The sequence below is a fragment of the Mustela putorius genome, unplaced genomic scaffold (assembly GCF_011764305.1).
Source record: "Mustela putorius furo isolate JIRA1106 unplaced genomic scaffold, ASM1176430v1.1 tig00000275_pilon_pilon_pilon, whole genome shotgun sequence".
In the NCBI taxonomy this organism is placed as follows: domain Eukaryota; kingdom Metazoa; phylum Chordata; class Mammalia; order Carnivora; family Mustelidae; genus Mustela; species Mustela putorius.
Window position 1 is genome coordinate 16239200 of NW_025421341.1, and position 20356 is coordinate 16259555.

General features: G+C 32.4%; 1 protein-coding gene across 4 annotated transcripts in view; it reads right to left on the minus strand.

Annotated features, from left to right (window-relative positions):
* The window catches only part of ERBB4 (erb-b2 receptor tyrosine kinase 4), a 1164764-nt gene that overhangs the window by 205741 nt on the left and 938667 nt on the right, over nt 1-20356 (minus strand). For all 4 annotated transcript variants that reach the window (XM_004767012.3, XM_004767010.3, XM_004767013.3 and 1 more), the window contains exons 17-19: nt 11316-11448; nt 6851-6973; nt 3342-3440 (exon numbers count right to left, since the gene is read on the minus strand). In XM_004767012.3, the coding sequence (XP_004767069.1) occupies nt 3342-3440; nt 6851-6973; nt 11316-11448 (355 nt within the window). The remainder of the gene's footprint in view (nt 1-3341; nt 3441-6850; nt 6974-11315; nt 11449-20356) is intronic.

Below are 20356 nucleotides of genomic sequence, written 5' to 3' on the forward strand. Positions count from 1 at the left end.
GTTATGTGTTCTGTAGCATTTTATGGATAAAAAGAAAACAAAACACAAAACCCAAAAGACAACAAGGTAAAACCAAACCAAAAATAAAAAAATAATACCCTGTGCTTTTCCAATGAAATGGTGATATTTGAAACAAAAACTAGACATGTGTATAAATGTAGATATTCTTCTTAAGAAGGTGGACCTCTAGGGTCATTTTCTTAATGTTGTTCAATGTGATCTTCCTTTATGGTAATTAAGGACATACTGGCCATTCAGTAGCTATGTGTTATTATTGTCATTATGAATCCATTAGACATATTCAGGTGAGTTGAGTAACAGCCTTCTGACCAAATTCTCCTTCTCCTGCTTTTAGCATAGCATTTCATAGAATATAGATTGTTTCTTATTTATTTTTGCCTATGGTTTTTACCATAGAATTTTTATTCTAAAAATCATCTCCTGTGCCCTGGATATCAATAGAAATATTGGATGTAGTGAGTTTTAAGTTGTTGCATTTTGTCATTTATTAAAATAACCAGTAACACAGAGCTACATCTAATAAACTTAGTAGTAGTAGTTATTGAATCTAGAACATTCTACTCCAACTATAAAGGTGCATGTTGGGGATAGGGTGGGACAAAGAGATCTAATGCTTAGTAAGAGTATGCAGTTCCCATTATCTTCAGAAGCTTTATTTTTTTTCTTTAAAATGGCATAAAACATATGCTGATAAACAAATATATATAGACACTAGTTTGCAAAAGAGAAGGTAGCATGATTGCAGTATATGTTATATGAGTTTGAAAGTTAAACTTGGAATATTCTACCACATGGAAGGACCCAAACTAAAAGATATGTCAAATAAGACTTTAATCTCAATAACTTTGGGAATATGAGCAACTTTAACTTAATTCTTAGGCCCAAATTATAAATAAATTTGCTCACATGAAACCTTCTACTACAGTTTGATATGTTATTTAAGTATTCATAATGATTTACACACATAGTAGATGAGCTAACAATGTTGGTATGAAATGTGGATAATTTTGCATTCAAATTACACCAGCCTGTTTAAAATCTGAATTTATCGTTAACTTTGCCAGTGTGACTATATTTTAATTATTGCGATGTCATACTAATGTTTTGAAGGAAGTTGTGAAAATAGTAGGAGGTGTTTCTGCTTGATATTTATTGAAATTGCCAATAGAATTCCACCAATCTATTAATCTTCTAGTATTTATCCATGAGGTATGAGGGCTCGGTAAAAATATTTTCCCTAATAAATATTTCTTTAAACTTTTAAAAAGAACATATTGTTTGGAGTCTGTTGGTCACCAGATTTATCAACCATTTAGGAAAATGACCCCTTTCATGGCTCAATCAGAGTCTCATCTAAAATTCAGTAGAAATCTTAAGACTTCAAGCTGCCATCTCCACTCCTGTTTCCATGGGAATAGACTTCAGATCAGGAAAAAAAAAAAAAAATGGATAGGGTTAGGAGCTTTCAAATAATCATTCAAAATCATGATGAAGCTTTTAGAGCTTCTTTCTTAGGTGATTATTTTGTAGCCTCTTAACCCCTTTTTGCCGGTCTGTTTCCATGGAAATATGACAAAAATGGCTGTCTAAGCCTCCAGCAGAGATTATTAGCATTCTTGTGGATTTCAGCTTTGGCTACAGTCTAGGCTGAGCAAGATCTTTTTTTTTTTTTTTTTTTTAAACTCTGTCTTACATATTAACTTATATTGTGTATATTCATTGTCCTTTTTCTTCATAACTTTCACTTTGAAAATTCCTTTCACAACATATACGTATAATCAAGATCAAATTGATTGTGATATCACTGAAAAAGGCTTCAGTTTTACATTTTACTATATGAGCCAGGACATGTAGCTGCAGAGAATGTTAGAACTTTTAGACACCTACAGAAAGAAACACTATTTAGTTACTGGACTCAATGTCTGTCAGGTGTTGGTAGATAAGTAACAAAAGTGGTATTCAAAATATTAAGCAACTGGTAAGGTACAGCACCAACTGATCAGAACAGCTGGTTTGTACCAGTTAATTATCAGTTCTATTATCTAATAACCAATATATTGTTGAACTAAAAGCAGCCCTATATAAGAAAGTAAGCATTATATCCAAATAAATTATTCAAAGTCAAAAACTGAGCTCCTGTACAACCTAAAAAAGAGCTTACAAGAAAAACTGGGTAGAAATATATAGCAATCCATCTTTAAAAATCAAAATGCATATGCTTGCATCATCTTTCATATAAAGGTCATTTAAAAATCAAAATTATTCTTATTATTGAAAATTTTATGCTAAAATAAGAAAGAATATATACATGGGTCTTTGATAGAACCTCTGGCAAGTTATCTTGTGTTCAATGTGAAAAAAATAACAGCATACCTCATACATATTTTATCTGTCCTACCTTCTGAAATTTGCTGAACAGCTCAATCTACAATTTTTGCTAGGGGAAATCTTAAAGTTCTGATTAACTTCATAAAGTATTTTTATTCTTCAGAGCTCTCTTATTTTCCTATAGTTGGAGCTTTTTACCCATTAGGTTTGTCTTCTGAATTTGAACTGAAAAAGTAAATTTCAATTGGTAATTATCTGACTTAGGTAGATTCCTAATTTAAATTTAACACTAACTTACTATCGAAACTAATCTTGATTAATGTTTTTTGTTAGTAGATTATAACAATAATAAAATAAATCAGCCTAATTAATTTTTCAGACCATCATCCCTACTCCCAAATGCAATTTGCCTTTCTTTACTTCGTGGTTAAATACAAAGCACTTGAGAGCAGAATTTGGCTTGCAGGGTTTCAGCCTTCAGCTTATTTGTGTAAATAAAGTTTACTGGAACACAGTCATACCCATTCTTGCATTTTTTCGTTTTGTTTTTGTTTTCAAAGACCTTATCTATTTACTTGAGAGAGAGAGAGAAAGAATGAGAGAGAGAGCATGAGAAAGGAGAGGGTCAGAGGAAGAAGCAGACTCCCGTTGATCAGGGAGCCCAATGTGGAACTCGATCTGAGGACTTCAGGACTAGGACCTGAGCCAAAGGCAGTCACCCAACCAACTGAGCCCTCCAGGCGCCCCTGTTTTGTTTTGTTTTTAAGTGTCTATGGCTGCTCACTTACCCAAAGGATGGAGTTGAGTAGTTTCTATGGAGACCACGTTGCACAAAAAAGCCCATTTATTCTCTGGTTCTTTAAGCAAAAGTTTGCTGACCTTTGCTCAAGGCTTTAATTGTAGAGTATACCATTTCTTTCTCTTTTTTTAAATTCTAAAAGCAGTCTATTAAAAATGGATAAAAAATGTGGTTGCCTGGTGTTTATACTTACATCCATGAACTCCACATTGGCTTTGGGACCAGTTGTTTCATTAAGAATCTTAATAGCCACAGGAATCTTTACTGTTTCTCCTTCAGGTACCCAAATGCCCTTTGGGGGGGAAAATCACATTAAATCTATATGAAGATATAGAAATTTATACCAGAAACAACATTTGATTTAACCACTCAATCTATTAATTTCTTAAAAAATAATTTAGAGATTCTATATTCTTTTATTCAGTCAACAAACATTTATCTAATACCTGTTATGTGTTACAAGTTACTTAGCAACTTTGTTGTTTCCTTTCATTATCTGAAGATGAATCATATATTTATTCTGCTTTCAATGTGTTTACTATTACATTATAAAGCATTGCTATTATAAAATTCAATTTGAATGTGTGAAAAAGCTTTTCAATAGTGACAGAAATGAAATAAGATATAAATATTAGATTCAGATGATATATCAATTTCTTAAGACTCAGAGAACACTGTTCCAATTTTTGATCTTTAGTTGTCTCATTTGTAATTTAGAAGACTGGGTTAAGTCATGTTGGAGGTTCTTTTCAGCTTTAATATTATTTAATTATTCTGTAACTAAAACAAATAAAGATATAAAAAAACATATTTTCCTGTTCCTGAAGATTGAATTGGTTTAAAAATTAGTTTTCTAAGATGATTATTTAAGAATTTGTTTTCAAAGACAAGTACTAGAGAGAACTGAGCACATATTAATTTGTCTTTATTATCAAATATTGTGTATGTGTTTGTCAAGGATTTTTATTATCTCTGAATATAAAATATTTATACTGGCCATTGCCAGTTCTCTCCTCCTACAAAAATATCATTATAATATCTGAATAGGATCTACACACTAGAAAGGATAAAGTAGATGGAACTTGAGTCAAGTACAACATTAAGGTAAATAACAGCATTTCTGAGTAAACAATTCAACCATTTGAATTAGGACAATAATTTTGGTAAGACATTGGGGGTGCATCAATTATCAAAGAATTTTTTCTTTTGAAATTCTGTGTTCTCTTACGAACACAGAAGCAAGAAAATCTCAAATTTTAGCTTATTAGCCCTGACATCAAAAAAGTCTTCTTAGTCCAGTTTTAACATTAAAATGAAAGGGGGAAAAATTCTCTTATTCCTAAAGAGAACATCTCTAGTTTTTCTTAATATCAGTTGGTTCTAGTCATAAAAAAAGTGTTTTTCATTTTGTACTTCATGCTAAAATGTATGTATTTGTATTACTGAAAGTTGTAATAATATAAGAGGAGACCTAAACACAAGAATTATTAAAAAGTGAGAATAATACAGAAAAAAGGGGCTTTAACCATTAGAAGATGAAGTTAAGAGTTACATTCTTCTTGGGGTTAATAGGGAAATCTATGTGTTAAATTAAAAAAAAAGAAAAAAAGCCAAGTTCCTTGTGGTATAACTTTTTTTTTAACTATTAATGCAGAAATGGGGAGGAAGAAGCCCAAGATCCATAGACTACATTTTCTTAGTGTCTTAGTGATGGTATGTAGGGTAGAGAACAGGCTTACCATTATTCAATAAAGTAACCAGAGGGGGGGTTACTTTATAAAGATATAGCATCAATATTAAAATATTTCCAAAGTATACTTTTGAAATACGAATATAAATTCAGTGTGAATTAATTTGTACTGCTTTTTAAATAAGTATAGTCATTATTTTCTAGTCCTAACCAGACAAAAATTCAACTACACTAATATCCATGGTAAATTGGTTCAAATCTTTAATACTTAAACACAGCATATGTCAAACCAGGAGAAAAATCAACCAAGTAATTAGCTAAGCTAATATGCATTTCTGTGGTCAAGAGTAGTTCTTTCCCATTTAAGACAATATGCCTTGGTAAGAACTAATATGTTAATTAAAACAGCATCAACTGTAAATACAATAGGTATAAGATTGAAATGTACTTATGGACCTTTCAATACAAGTAATTTCAATAAAGCTACAATGCTCATGGACAACAGGCAAATAGTTATTCATAATAAAAACATTTATAAAGTTTTATAATTAAAGGTCTAAATGGTAATTTTTCCCTGCTGAGGTCATTAGATCATATTTATTCTTGGTATTTAATCATATTTAATCATGGTATCCATGATTTAAAATAAAATTCACTTTCCAGACCATATCATCTTTAAAATAAAAAGTTAATTATATGCTAGGAACAATCCAAAATTGAGTTACCTTTGAAATGGAATTATTTCTAACATAATATAAATAGAAAAGCAGGATAAGCCATATTTCTTTGAATATACAAATAATTTGAAAACTAGAAAGCACCAAGTCAGCTGAGAAGTTTCTACTCAAATTAGGTGTTCAATTAATAATTTTTAGTTTAACGAAACAAAATATGCACACAAAGAGTTTAAGAAATTTCTGCATCTAGGCCTTAGAATAAAATAATTTTATTTTAAAAAGATTAAATTATTTTTTGAACACTCAGGAGGGAAAATTAAGGTTTATATTCTAGTTGTTAATACTTTTTGTTAAATAAACATTTGTTTTAAGTAGAAAAAATGAACATTTTAAAGTGCAAAATTTCTAAGATCCAGTCTATTTTAACAGAAATACTTGTAAAAACTTCAGGCTTGATATAGCTTTAAGAAACCTATAAAACTGTCAAAGTAAAATTTGGGGAACTGTTCTAACAGACATCGCAAGAAGGATTTAGCACTAACCCAGCAGTTTCTTATACTTTTACTTACGTTAAACATAAATTTCACCACAATTAACCTTGGGCCTGGCCTCCGAATTGGTTTTATAATTAAGCTAAATAAGTAAACATGCAGATGACATTATCTGAACTTTGCCTTTCCAAAAATATCTCTTATTGGAAACCCATGATTTCACCTTTCATTCTATCTAACCTGAATTTCACAAAGAAAGTCACTTTTTTAGTTTGCATATAATGGTGAGGACAACCAAACTGAAAATTTTTCTGCTAAATCATATTAACAGGTAGGCAAAAAAAAAAGTGGTTTTGGAACGAATCCTATCCTGTTAACAAATCAGGACATTTGTGTGGATTCTAAAGAGACAGGCAGTGTCATTCTGAGGGGGAGATGTGGGAATTAAAGGGCAGGAGAAAAGAACAAGGATTATGGCATATGCTCAGGCCTGTCTGGGATTCCATGGAGCACTGTGTAGGGGAAGAAAAATGGGCTCGAGCTGTATATTCTAGGTAGGGACAAAATTTGCCAACATAAAAAGTGGATCAAAAGGGTATGGACAGAAAGACTATATGCTGTGGCTCTTTGTGACAGTTTCCTGCTTTCCCATGCTAGTTTCTATCCCAGCTTGCTCAATAAAAATGAATGAATTCACTTATGCAGCAACTTCTCAATACGATACCGGTTGTCCTCACCGAATATTAAAAGGAAATTAGGTTAGCTAGAGCAATAATTCTGGCTGTTATTTAAGAGAAGTCTGAAACAAAAAATAACTGGTGGTATGGGTTATTTTTTTACTTACCTTATAAACTGTTCCAAAAGCACCTGAGCCAAGTACTTTCACTCTTTTGAGCTCAGTTTCTTTCAAAATACGAAGTTGAGCTTGATTGGGTGCAGTACCACTGGGAGTTAAAGGTTCTACCAACTACAAAACAAAAAGAATACAGGTTCTCTAACTTTCAATTCCAGTCAATGCCTCTCCCTTGTCCTCTGCCTGATGCTCTTTCTCATACATACAAAAAAATACACAGGCATACTTTCCTTGACAATTTTTTTGTCATATGGATCACTCACTATTCCCTCAGTCTATCCTTTCACTTCTCAAGCTCTTTGTCTGGGTGAACACAAGTTACAATGTGCCTACTTTAGGCATATTAAGCTAGGAGATTCTCCTGCCCCCTTCCGCACTCCCCCCGCCCCAACATTTTAAAGAAATTTAGGCTAATTAGCGGCTCCTAATCCTACTTTTTGAAGTCCTTCCAGTTTTGCTTTCTACAACAACGGTCAAATCTTAGTTATGTCCATGTACTCTATCAAAGTTTTCTTTCTCGTTTTAGGAGACTCAATAAATAGAATTAGAAAAATAAAATATAACTAGGAAGCCAGGACAAATGTGTCAGAAGAGAACAAAGTTAACACAATACCAATGCACCAGGACAGTGCTGATAAAATTTTCATGTACATTTGAATTACCCGAGGTTCTTGTGAAAATGCAGATTCTAGGTCAGTAACTCTAAGGCTGTGGCTGAAATTTGAATTTTTGCAGAACTCCAGGTGAATTCTATGTATGATGATGGTCCTTGAGCACATTTTAAGCAGCAAGACACTAGAGTACTTTACAGATCAAATATTCTAAAATTCTATGAAATGATTCTAGATTCTGGGTGAATGCTATGGTATGCACAGGGATAAAATAGCCACCAGTGAGAAAACTTCATTAGTTTTGGCTTCCTGGAGGAGACACACTTTAGAATTGGTCTTGAGGGGAGCATATTTTGGTTTCAGCTCAGGTCACTATCTCAGGGTCCTGAGATGGAGGCTGCGTTGGGCTCTAAGCTCAGTGTGGTTTCTTTAGGATTCTGCCCCTGCTTGCACTTTCTCTCTCTAAAATACATACATGCATACATACAATCTTTAAAAAAAAATAAAATTGGTCTTGAGATAATAAAAATGGATTGACGTGAAGGAGGGTATTATCATTGTGAAGAACAGTTTGGACACAGCATCAAGAAGAAGGAAGAAGACATAAAACAGAATGCAATAGGGTTTGGGACAGGTCTGAAGGATGAGATTAGGGTGGGAAATACGAGATCATATCCTTGGCTGGGTGTGGCCAAAAGGGATAAGTTTGGATAATTTTAGATAAATAAAGGAATTAAGCTTTAAACTCAAACAAATAGCTCTCTCTCTCTCTCTCTCTTTTTTCTTTTTTTGAAGACTGTATTTATTTGACAGAGAGATCACAGGTAGGTAGAGAAGGGGAAGCAGGCTCCCCGCTGAGCAGAGAGCCCAATGCAGGGCTCAATCCCAGGACCCTAAGATCATGACTGGAGCTGAAGGCAGAGGTTAAACCCACTGAGCCACCCAGGTGCCCCTCTTAACATAAGGGAAGAATTAAAGGCAGTTCCTACTCAAATGGTCTTAAAAACCATCCCAGTGTTTCTCAGTATCTGTTTACAATGCTAAGTGCACCGTGATCCTGTGTCTTGGTTATTATTTTGCTTCTATGAATGTTGTGGTCTACTTAAGTAGCTGAACAGAATCTTGAATATAGGTAAGTATAGCAATACCAGGAATACAGAGATGATAAAAATTATCAATAAATTTGGGTTCTTGTTTAAAAGTTTAGACAACAAATATACTTCTATCTCATTTTCAAATATATATTTTTAAAAATGCATATTAAAGTCACATAAAATAAATCTCAGAAAGAATTACAAAATCTTTCTAAAACTTGAAAAAGAATCTGTCAGAGAATCTCCTTCTTCCAACTCTGTGGTGCAGAATTTGTTTATTAGATTTTGATACACACACTATATGTATAAAATCAGGAACTTCAGTGAATTATTTTTTAAAATCACATAACTTATATAAAAATCATATGCAAGATTGGGGACTAGATTTCAGTATTTGGGGCTATATGTATTTAAAATATATGCTTTGGCATATAATATGCCATAATTCCATATTTTGAAAATTTCACAATTCTACCTGCAGGTTTAGTCTTCAACAATTTTCTTAGATCTCACTTAAAAATTTATACAAACACATTTTTCCAGGAATTTGAGAATGATACCTTTAACAGAAGCATTGTTTCATTTTGCAAGCCAGTACGGTGGAAAGAGTGTCAAGTTTAAAATTGTAGGTTTGCACACTAGTACTGCCACTTAAAGGCTGAGAAAGCAATTTATCCCTCCTAACCCCTTATTTCACACCTGTGAAATAGGTACAGCAATAATTACCACAGAAGATTGTCAAAAGATGAAATGGGATGTAACATAGCTGGAAAACTTGGGAATACTGCCTGCCATATTGTAGGCACTGAATCTGTCACTCTTCAAGGGATAGGATCATGTCCCATTAACGCTTTTTAATTACGGTATCTATCAAAATATCAAGTTTACAGAGCATCTCGTAAGTGTATGTTGAAAAATATTTTTTTCTACTTTTATGCATGTAACAGAAGACAGACAATCTGGAGCAATATGATTTTGGAGAAGGATATTAACTCTAAGTACATTCCAACAATATATCATGCTTTAACAAGTTTTTCACATCTGAGACAGATTTCTAGCTTTCATACTTAAGCATATGAGTTGATCCTCTTAAGAATTCGTCTTCTGTTTAGATGATAGAAAATCATAGTTATTTATTTTTACTGAGAGAGAGATGGGAATTCTACAATTATCTAATTTAGTGCTAAGCAATAACTTTTTATAAAAAATAGAGTCTGCTTCTAAAACCAATCAGTACGTGTTTATTTAGTAATGAGATGTCAGTTTGAAGGGCATTCCTAGAAAGCACAGTATTAAAAAAGAAGACAAACAAAACAATTATTTTTATAGCAATGGGACTTTCCAGCATGTAGTTAAGGGACAGAATTCTTTTCATATTTATTCAACCACCTAAATGTCCACCGCTGTTCCAAGCCTTCAGTTCCCCTCCAACTCTAATTCACTTCACTTCTTAGAATTTTCTCCATGACTGCCCCAAGCTGGCCATAAGGGAGAATTCTGCCTCCCGCATCCTAGCTAAACTGAAAATATGCACAGCCCATGTGTTGTGCCCAAACTTGTACTCACATGTGCAAGATTGAAAATGATCAAGTTCATCTTTTGTAAACATCTAGCTCAAGTAAAAAATTACTACTATTTTCTTCATGTATATAATTGACTACCTGTCTTATGCTTGAACAACTCTATTGATAAGACAACCCATTCTAATTTTAGACAACTCTAATTCTTAGACATTCTTCCCTGCATATAACTAAAGTAGCTTCCTGAACATTTCATATGATCCTTCTACCTAGCTTCAACTTCTGGAAGAAAAGAGCTAAAATTTAATTCATTATCAGTTTGTAAAATTTATGAATGAATATTCTCATTCCTGTCAGGGTTAAGAGGAAAAGTCAGACTGTCACATTGACAGTGAGCAAAAAACAGATCCAGAGAAGGCTAAGTCTCAGAACAGAATTGTTCTGAGTTGTTCAGCCATGTTCAGACCGCCATAGATGTACATATCAGGAGAAAGAAGGTAAGGTGCAGGTTGAGAAGGATCTGGTAATGCATAGTTTTCTGTAATTGTTTTCCCCCTGTAATCTATACAGTGAAAACTATCACCTTGCATGCTAGAGAACTCACGGCAGCAATATAAGAGAGATTATAATAATTTGTGGGTAATTTACATATTCACAATAACTAACATGCATTAAATGCTTCCCATAAATTCTGTGGTAAAGTCTGTGTGATTACAATAGGAAGCTTTATCCTGTAAGTGCAGCTTTTCACTACTGGTATAATGGGACCTGTGGCTGCCAATTTAATGACCCTAATTAAAGCATAAATTGCTTGACTATCTGGCTTTATTTTTGAATCAGAAAAATTCTCTCTTTCTAACATTTTTCTAGTCCACTGTTGAGATATCTTCTATCCAGTTGTTTTCTAGTTCTGCTACTGTAATATCCTAGGATTCTAGTGGGATTCCACCTCCAAAAGAAACAGATAAGTCTTTTCAGTAAGATCTGTCATTCATCAGATCATCTCCTTGACCCCTACAATTTGATCTCCTTCAGGCATGAATCTGCCTTGACTACTTTTACTATATAGTCTGATTTTTCATCAACTCTGTGTAACATACTATGAACTCAGCATCGTTCATTGCAGGAAATGGAACCGAGTTCTCACCTGTGTTAAAAAACAGAGTATCATCTAAACCTTCTAAACCTAATGGAAGTCCCTCAACACACAGAGAACAAACAAACACCATACCTCTGTTTCCAGGAATCTTCTTAAGGCTCTTTTCTTTTTGATGCTCTTCCTTCTAACATAAACTGCAAATGTTAGGCCCACGATGACCAGGATGAAGAGCCCACCGATGACTCCTGCTGCAATCAGAGGAGTTCTGCCCACCAGAAGGAAAAAGGAGGAAAAAAAAAAAGTAAGAAGAGAGACAAGACAGAAGGAGAAAAAGAGCAGTTGTGTGATAAATACATTATCCACATATTACAAGTCTTCTCAGTTAGAAGAATAACAAACAAAAAATGCATTAGAGCTGTCACATTTTGGGGGAAATAAAAACTATTTCCACCTTTTGTTTTGCTTTGCGTTTTACGTAATAAACCATGCACATACAAATAATCTTTGGAGGTGAGCAGCCACAACATGCCATTCAACAACAACAATGACAACGATGACAAAATAACACTTGGTAACAGAATGAAGAACACGTGCCAAAATGTGGATATATAAGCATTTTAAATTATTCTTATTTTACTTTTTCTGTAAATAAATGGAAATATATATTAATAATATTGTTGCGGTATATAATATTATTTTCAATATTTTCTCTAAAGTAGGCTTTCTCAACAGTGGCACTATTGACATTTTGGGCTGGATGCTTGTTCACTGCGGGGGACTGTCTTATGCATTTTGGGGTTTTTATCAACATCCTTAGCCTCCCTCCACTGGAAGCCAATAACACCTCATCCTCAGTCATGACCATTTCTCTAGATATTGTCAAATGTCTGCCCAAATCACCCCCAACACCCCACCCCTTGCCTTGAGAACTACTGCTTTCAAGCAAAAATGCATGGTCTGGAGATACATGAACACCACAACTCTGGAGCATGAGGGTACCGGTAAGAGAGATGTGTTGACAAAAGTGCTGTTTCAAACTCTGGCTAGGCAACTGTACTGGGCTAAAGGGCAAGAAAAAGGTTAAGAATTGGGTCAGATAGGTTTTCAGAGTTATAATGACAGGACTAATTATGATTATGAAAAGTGTGCCTAAGCATCATATACCCATAGAAGATGTCTACACATTAAGTATTACATTAAAGGGGGTTAGAAGAGATTCATTAGAGATTTATATATTCTTTTTTTTTTTTAGGGACTTATATTCTTAAAGTGCTTCTCTAGTACATTGTTAGCTAAGATACAATTTTGAAACTAAATACTTATTGTCTTTTTTTTTTTTAATTTTTTATTTTTTATAAACATATACTTATTGTCTTTTAAGATAAATTTTTTTCCTTGCTTGAAAAGTAATATTTATGGTCTTAATTTCTTGTTCTAGAGTGGAGTAGTATCTATGAGCTTTCTGTGGTCAGAGCCTTGATGTGTATTAATTTGATACATCATAGCAAATAGCCCAGAGTAAACACACAGGTGTTACCTAATACATATTTGACCATGAAGCCATGATAGATAGGGAAACTAAGAAAGAACTTCCTGAATGGCCATGCTTTCCATAGTAAGATATTTTATATCTTATATTCCTGTTTGCAGAAGAATCTACTCTGTACAGCTACAATTCTTTTAGAAAAAAAAAAATTAGTCACTTTTGCAAAATAAACTTGTGCTCAAAGACACATCAGAAATAATGATAGTGGATGATCCTAAATAAAAATTTTAAATTTTAAACAGGTCTTGAAAAAAATCTGTGTCACTTCTATAAATGAAGCTGTCTTTTAAAGATTATGACTGTTATATTGCCATATAAAACTACAGAAAAACCTTAAGAAGTATTTCATCCTAAAGGTTGTTTCCTGACAGCTGAAAGTACTATAGCATACTGGAATGTTGCTATAATTCAAATAGATTTTCCTAAACGGAATTTTATAAAGATATAAAAATCTATGCTGAGAAAATTAAACCGTAGTATGGACACAAACTCATCATTGTGATGTGTGTTGGCGTATGTAAGATCATATTTTTGAACATGGCAGTTAAATATGTATTTCAAAAAATATTTTAAGTTTTCAGTCCAAGGCATAATTTTCAGATTAAGTGCCTAACATATCCCTGAAAAAGCCATTACTACACAAAGGGTTGTATTTTTTTCTTCAATCCAATATTTTTGTTACAAAGGATTTATATATGACTGAGAATAGTGCCCAACACTTTGTTAATTGTAGATTGAACTAAACTCTAAACTTCCTCTGCTCATCTATTTTGCAAAAGAATAAGTGTCATGAATTTATGAAAATACATGTCAATATCACTGTAAATTAACAGAAAATGCTTTATTTTATTTTTGTTTGTTTTCCATTTTAAGAAGAATCATTCCTAAAAGAACAAAAGAAGACCTCTGCCTTCATTCTTTCCATTTATTTTGGATAGCTATCAATTGTCATGTCATTACTATTTAGTTAGGTTATGGCAATGCACATAAAACACCAAAAACCTCAATAGACAGTAATTTCTATGTTTTTCTAGTTAGTATTTACATTCAATATTTTCCCATAGCAGTTCCTTGGTTGATTTACATTTCTTTACCATTTTTCTTCTCTTACCCCTCTGTAGGAGTGATAGAGGTCCAAACAACCCAAAAAAATAAAGAACTAGAGTTTCTACACCTAAAAATTGTACACAGTATTTTGTTGGACTTTTTAAGCGGTCAAATTCTTCATATTTCAGTAGAACTTATTCTTGAAAAATAAATCATGAGCCACAAGTAACCAGTCAAATTGAGAAGGGGGAATATTCCAAAAGAAAATTTGTATGTTCCCTTTAATAAGTGAATATGAAAAATAAGGTAATGGTTTTGATTAAGAAACTTACTGGTTCTAACAACAAGGTGTGAAATTCAGTCCTGGACTGGACCTTAGTTTAGACAACCATTTGTATAGACATTTTTCAGGTAACTTGAAAAGTGTAATTATGGATTAGGTAGTAGATAAGATAGAAATGTACTGCCATGGGAACATGAAGGCTGGAAATTTAAAAGATTGGGTTAGAAACAGTTGAATATCAATGGAAGAAAAATCCATATATGCACATGTATGTGCATAAGAATATCTAGAATATACAATAAGACATTAAACAGTACGTGTCTTTGGATAGTATAACTTATAGTGCTCTTATTTTGTATTTTTGCTAGCAGACATTTTCTAATTTTATACAATGCATTTATATTTCTTTTGAAATAAAAGTTTGTTAAATTTAAGAGAAACATAGAAAAATAAATCCCTGTCTAAAAATTTAGTTTTATAACAATGGCCTTGTTTTCCTTTTTTCCTTGATTTTTTACTTTGCATTTTTTCAATTAATTCATTTTGCTATCCCCGTCCACTTTTACAATGCAAGTACTTCTGAAGATATTTTCTATTAGTTGTAGTTTAATGCATCTGAGACATTTACTACTCACTATGTTGTGTATAATTAACACTTTGCTTCATAAAATTAATCTAATCTGAACAGTTCATACTATTTATACATTTCCTACTCTTCGCAATTTTGATGATCCCTAGATATTTGTAGGTGTAGGATAGATGTCCATTTTTTCCTGAGTTAATGCTTCAACTCTTTATGAGGACCCTTTGGATAAAAAGGAGATAGCCACTTGGGTTGCTTTTTAAAAATTGCTGCATATCCTTCCTAGGTATAATGATAGCTATTGACAACTAAGTTATATTTCTGAAACAAAGTGTTTCTTCGTACACGTGAATCAGAGTAACCTCTTAAAAGGCTGGGGTATGACACTGTTTACGAGATCATAAAGTTCAAAGGCTAAGGTATCTGGAACACTGCCATTCCTTATCTGCTATATGAGTACTGTTTGTTTGTTGTCATTTGCCTATATATTAGAAAGGGATGGGTCCCCTAAAATATGAAAGGACATTTCAAGTGCCAATTCCAAGCTTAGATTAAAAGGATGTAATCAACTGATAATTTACCTAATTCTGTGATTTGGAGATACTATAATAAAACAGATATCTTCCCACTATTCATAGAGATTAATATAATAAAGATTCTGCATCACAAATGAACTTGGTTCACTTATTTAAAAACATATAATTTAGGTTTCATAATTTCATTTAGAAGTTCAGAAACAACAGAATATATTATATTTTATTGCCTTGAATACAATGATCTGTCTTAAACAGTTATCTATAAAAGAGTAGTATCTTCCAAACTGTATTACTCATATAATAAGATATATTCTTAACATTTATTGCTGTGTTTGAACCATGCTATTCATCACTGGAGAGTAAAAAATATGAGAGAATATATGAAACCTGATTTTATAAACATCCAGATATTTTCCTTCATTGATCAGTTTCATTCCAGATCAGGTCAGAAAAAAAAGATGTAGCAAAGTCAATATAATTTAAGATTAAACTCAGTGGGTCTAAAATTATTATACCATTTTCCATTAATGTCAAGGGCAGACTATCCTCCTAAAAATATACAGTGGTATTTTCTTTAAAATTGCAAACTTAGTAAAATTGGTATTTTGACTAATGTAGTCATTGCAAAGAATGCTACATCTACAAGATTCTTTCATAGATATATCACTAAATAAGAGGTCTGTAATTTTAAAACACATGTATATTTTTCTTTATTTTTTGAATACAGAATAATTTTCAATACAGATAAGAGAAATTGATGTCCTACAAAACACCAATGGCATAATTTGTAACCAACAGCATGGCTTTAAATTACTGAACTCCATATTTGGAAACTTTTAAATTAAATTAAATAATATGGAGAAGGGTCTCAGGATTCACTGGATTAGTTTTAGAGTGAATTCACTATTTATGGGTACTGAAGGTTAAAGAGGAGTTTTTGTGTTGTGTCTTTTTTTTTTTTTTAATTTAAATAGAAAGTAAAACCAAAAACAACAGGCTAGTCAGATAACTTTAACAGGACATTTTTGTATAATAATCTTTAAGTAAAACGGCAAAATATCACCTCTAACATTATTGGGGTTTTTGTGTGTGTGTGTGTGTGTGTGTGTGTGTGTGTTTACCTTTCAAATTCTGCATGATTTTTTCCTTACAGTGGCATAATGTGCTGGAAAGATGTTTGAGAGTCAGACAATCTGAATTTTGATTGTATGTCTGCCTCTAACTGTTGTGAATGTAGTTCTTCTATCAGATAACTCAGCTTAAATACATATAAATACATTCTTCACTTAAGGTAAAACAAAATAAACACAACAGGGAACTGTCTATTCTTTTTTACATTTCTGAGCTCTGATGACTTTGCCTCTGGATCCTACCAAATAAATCGAATTTAAAAATTAAACAAAATACCTTTATCCATTTGCGAGTCATATGCTTTCCTTTAGCCAGAACAATCTGTATTTGTGTCAGTGCAAATATCAATAGTACTCCACAGACTCTCAAAAGCAGCCTTGGGGCACCTGGGTGGCTCAGTGGGTTGGGCCTCTGCCTTTGGCACAGGTCATGGTCTCAGGGTCCTGGGATCAAGCCCCACATGGGGCTCTCTGCTCAGCGGGGAGCCTTCCTCCCTCTCTCTCTCTCTCTGCCTGCTGCTCTGCATACTTGTGATCTCTCTCTGTCAAATAAATAAATAAAATCTTAAAAAAAAAAATTGCCTCGTGTGAGCAATGAATCAAATGTTTACCTTAACTTTAGCCCAATTTAGAGAAACTAGGATACCTCAAGCTAACACGTCCTTACATATAACAGCTAACAAGTCTTCATATATAACGCACATCTAAATGTGTGTGCATGTGTACACTGTGCATGTATATACTTATACATATTCGTACAAGAGCCTATTAGTATGAACAGGGTTTACTTGCTAGGAAAGTAAATTAATCATTGCCTGTAATAATTATATATGTAACTTAAATGGATGTTTCATAAATTAGGGTCAGATGTTATGATTCTGTGTAGTCTTATATTTTATTTAAAAAATATACTTGGGTAATAATGGCTATCATCTTGTACCCTGTCTTCCTTCTGAAAATCTTACAGTGGCATTCAGACAAAAGTGTGAATCTGCCATGAACCACAGGTTAAACCTATCATCAGCAATGCACTCCATATTTCCTAATTTGCTCTTGCTATAAGAAAAATAGAGTTGACCAGAAATATGTTGACTCAATTAAAAAAAAAAAATTTGATTCATTATTGAAAGAAAATTCTTAGAATCATTTGCCAACTATGATAAGAAACATGATTTTGGGAATGACATTTTCAATATTTTATTAGTTAAATAAGCAGTTTAAACATAGCAAAAGTTCTGTTCAAATAAGGGGAACATGAAATCTAACTGCCATCAGGTATGGGGCACCTGGCTGGCTCAGTCAGAAGAGGAACAACTTTTGATCTCAGGGGTCATATGTTTGAGCCCTGCATTAGGCACAGAGATTACTTAAATAAAACCTAAATAAAATAAAATAAAATAAGATTAAAAACTACCATAAACTATTCATGAGTTTTATAGTGCATATAGTATCACTAACAATTCTCTTCATTTTCAATAAGAAATAATGTAAGAAAAATGAAAATATTAAAGACATTTTGTTCAGATATAGAAAACATTCCTTTTATAGCGGTAAATTTGAGGCTTATTTGGTCCTATGTATTACCCTTAAATTAAAAAAAAAAATAGTTTGCCTCCCTTTCTGAACACTATATAAAAAACCAATGATGTACTATATGTTCGCTAGCTGAACATAATAATACAAATAAATAGACTAAACTTTTTACTCTAAGAATGGCTGCATATTTTTAATTGAAATTTATTTTTATATATACTGTCTATTTTCACTATAACTATGTAATGTAGATGTTATAACCCACATATAAAATAAACAGACTTAGGAGAAAAATTAAGACATCTAGATAAGGTCAAACGTAATAGTAATGCTAACATTTTACATCTTGGGAACTCAAGTCCATTAATTTTTCAGCTATATTATGTTGTCTCTTTCCAAGTTTGACTTGCTAGAATTGGTTTTTAAGGTAGATTGACAATTCAATATATTTTTCTTCAATATCTTTTTGAAAATAGAGACTAGAAAATGCACATAAATTAATTTAGGGTTCTAATAGACTTTTTGATTTTATATTTAGTTATACCTTACTATTGTAATTCTCATTGGACTATCATTTTATCTGTCTTGCTATGTTCATCACGGTTTTAGTTTAATAAATCCTTTATGTCTTTATGGAAAATTTTAGGTGACCTTATTCTTTAATTAGCTTTATTTTATTTTCTCAATGAGAAAACATTTAAGAGGATTTTTTTGGCTTATAAAAAAATACCTTGGATTTCCTTTAAAAAGAAAGCAAAGACAAGCAGTATCTATCATTCTAGTTACAGTGCCTACTCACTGTCTGTTCAGTCTTCCCCAAAGAGGTTCAGATTTGAAACAAGAGACCTTGAAACACTAGGAAACACGGAAATTCCCCAGAAGATGTTTTAAGTGTTATTGCCTAGGGCAAGGAGAACCACATTAATGTGTTGTTTTTTTTTTTCCCTCATCTCCTCCTGCAAACTGTGCTTTTGGTAACCCAGAATTACACCTGCTCTATAAATATGACACATCTTTTCTCTTTGAGCAAATATAAGTGATTTGGGTCAGACTCTGGGGTAGACATCAGTTTTCAGTTACAGTTTTTACTTGATGAGACCTAGGGAATTACAGTATATCTCTACCCTTTGGTTAGGATTATGGAGTCTTCTATTACATCCTAAATGTAACAAAAATGTAAGTGCTGAAGCAAATGAATCACAGAATACTCGGCCTCTTTCTTTCTAAGCAAATTTGACTTGTCTTCAAGTGATAAATTTTTCCCAATATTTTAAAAATATGTGAATATTACAGATTATTCATAAAGCAGTGCTATAGAGTATTTCAGTAGAGATTTTACCATTAAAGCAATATGTAAATATTCTCTGGATTCTTTTATCTCTAGGATTAGCCTCTGAGAAAAATTTCTAACGGTTTCATGTAATTTCTTCCTTCTCTGTATTCTCTCTATTTGTAATTTCATGCTTCTCTCTATCTATGGGTTTTGTTTGCTTGTTACAATTTTTCAGGTAATATATATACTTGTAGATTTGATTTTGGGGACAGACATTCATATGCTTAAAGACACCATTCTGAGGATATATATAATCCATTTATGAATTTTTTTCAGCTTTTTTGAAGTAAAATGAAAAATATGGGTTTCTATAAATAGAGTTGAAAGGGAATTAGATTGGAAATAATTTTTTTTCAATAGGTTTTTCTAAGAATATAGCTGAATTTTTGGAACTTAGTATTTTTCATACTTTATACCTATTAGACAATATCAGCAATGTCTGTATTAGTATAGCACTTTTATGATCATCTGTATCAGTGTATATAGAAATGTATTTAATGCCACAAACAGAATATTTTAATTTTTTTAATGTTTAAGAACATTTAATTACAAAATACATTATCTACTAAGTATTCCATTCTATTACCTGTTCATTACATAGATATGGTAATCTGCAGCAATATGTCAAAGGATTAAAAATTGAGGATAAACCTTTTACAACTTCAGTTGTGATTCCTATCAAAATTGTTTAACATGATAAGGAATTTATTAGTTTTATAATAGAGTAGATAATAGTACATAAATACAACTATAAAAAGGAAAGTGGGGGAGGTTGGTACCATTCTTTGTTCCCATATGTTAAGATTTTTCTTCACCTCAAAATCCTCAGAATTCTAGGCACTATAACTACAGATACCTGTGTTGTTAACAGACATGATATTCTATTGGTAAATTACCTCTTCTTTATCTATCAAAGCACTAGGGGGTACATTTGTGTCAGGTTTATTGAGCACAATTACATAATACAGATTAAAGCAGCCCCATTCTCAGAGGATTCACAAACCAATTTTCTAAGTAATGATTTGACTTGTTCTCTTTGTATACAATTTTGTACATAAAGCATCTTTAAACATTTAATATGCTTTTCAGACACCCCAATTCTTGCATTAGACTAAAAAGTTTTTAAAAACACAAAGAGGAAGTAAGGAAATGTCTTTCTTCAGAAATATCACTCCTTTCAAT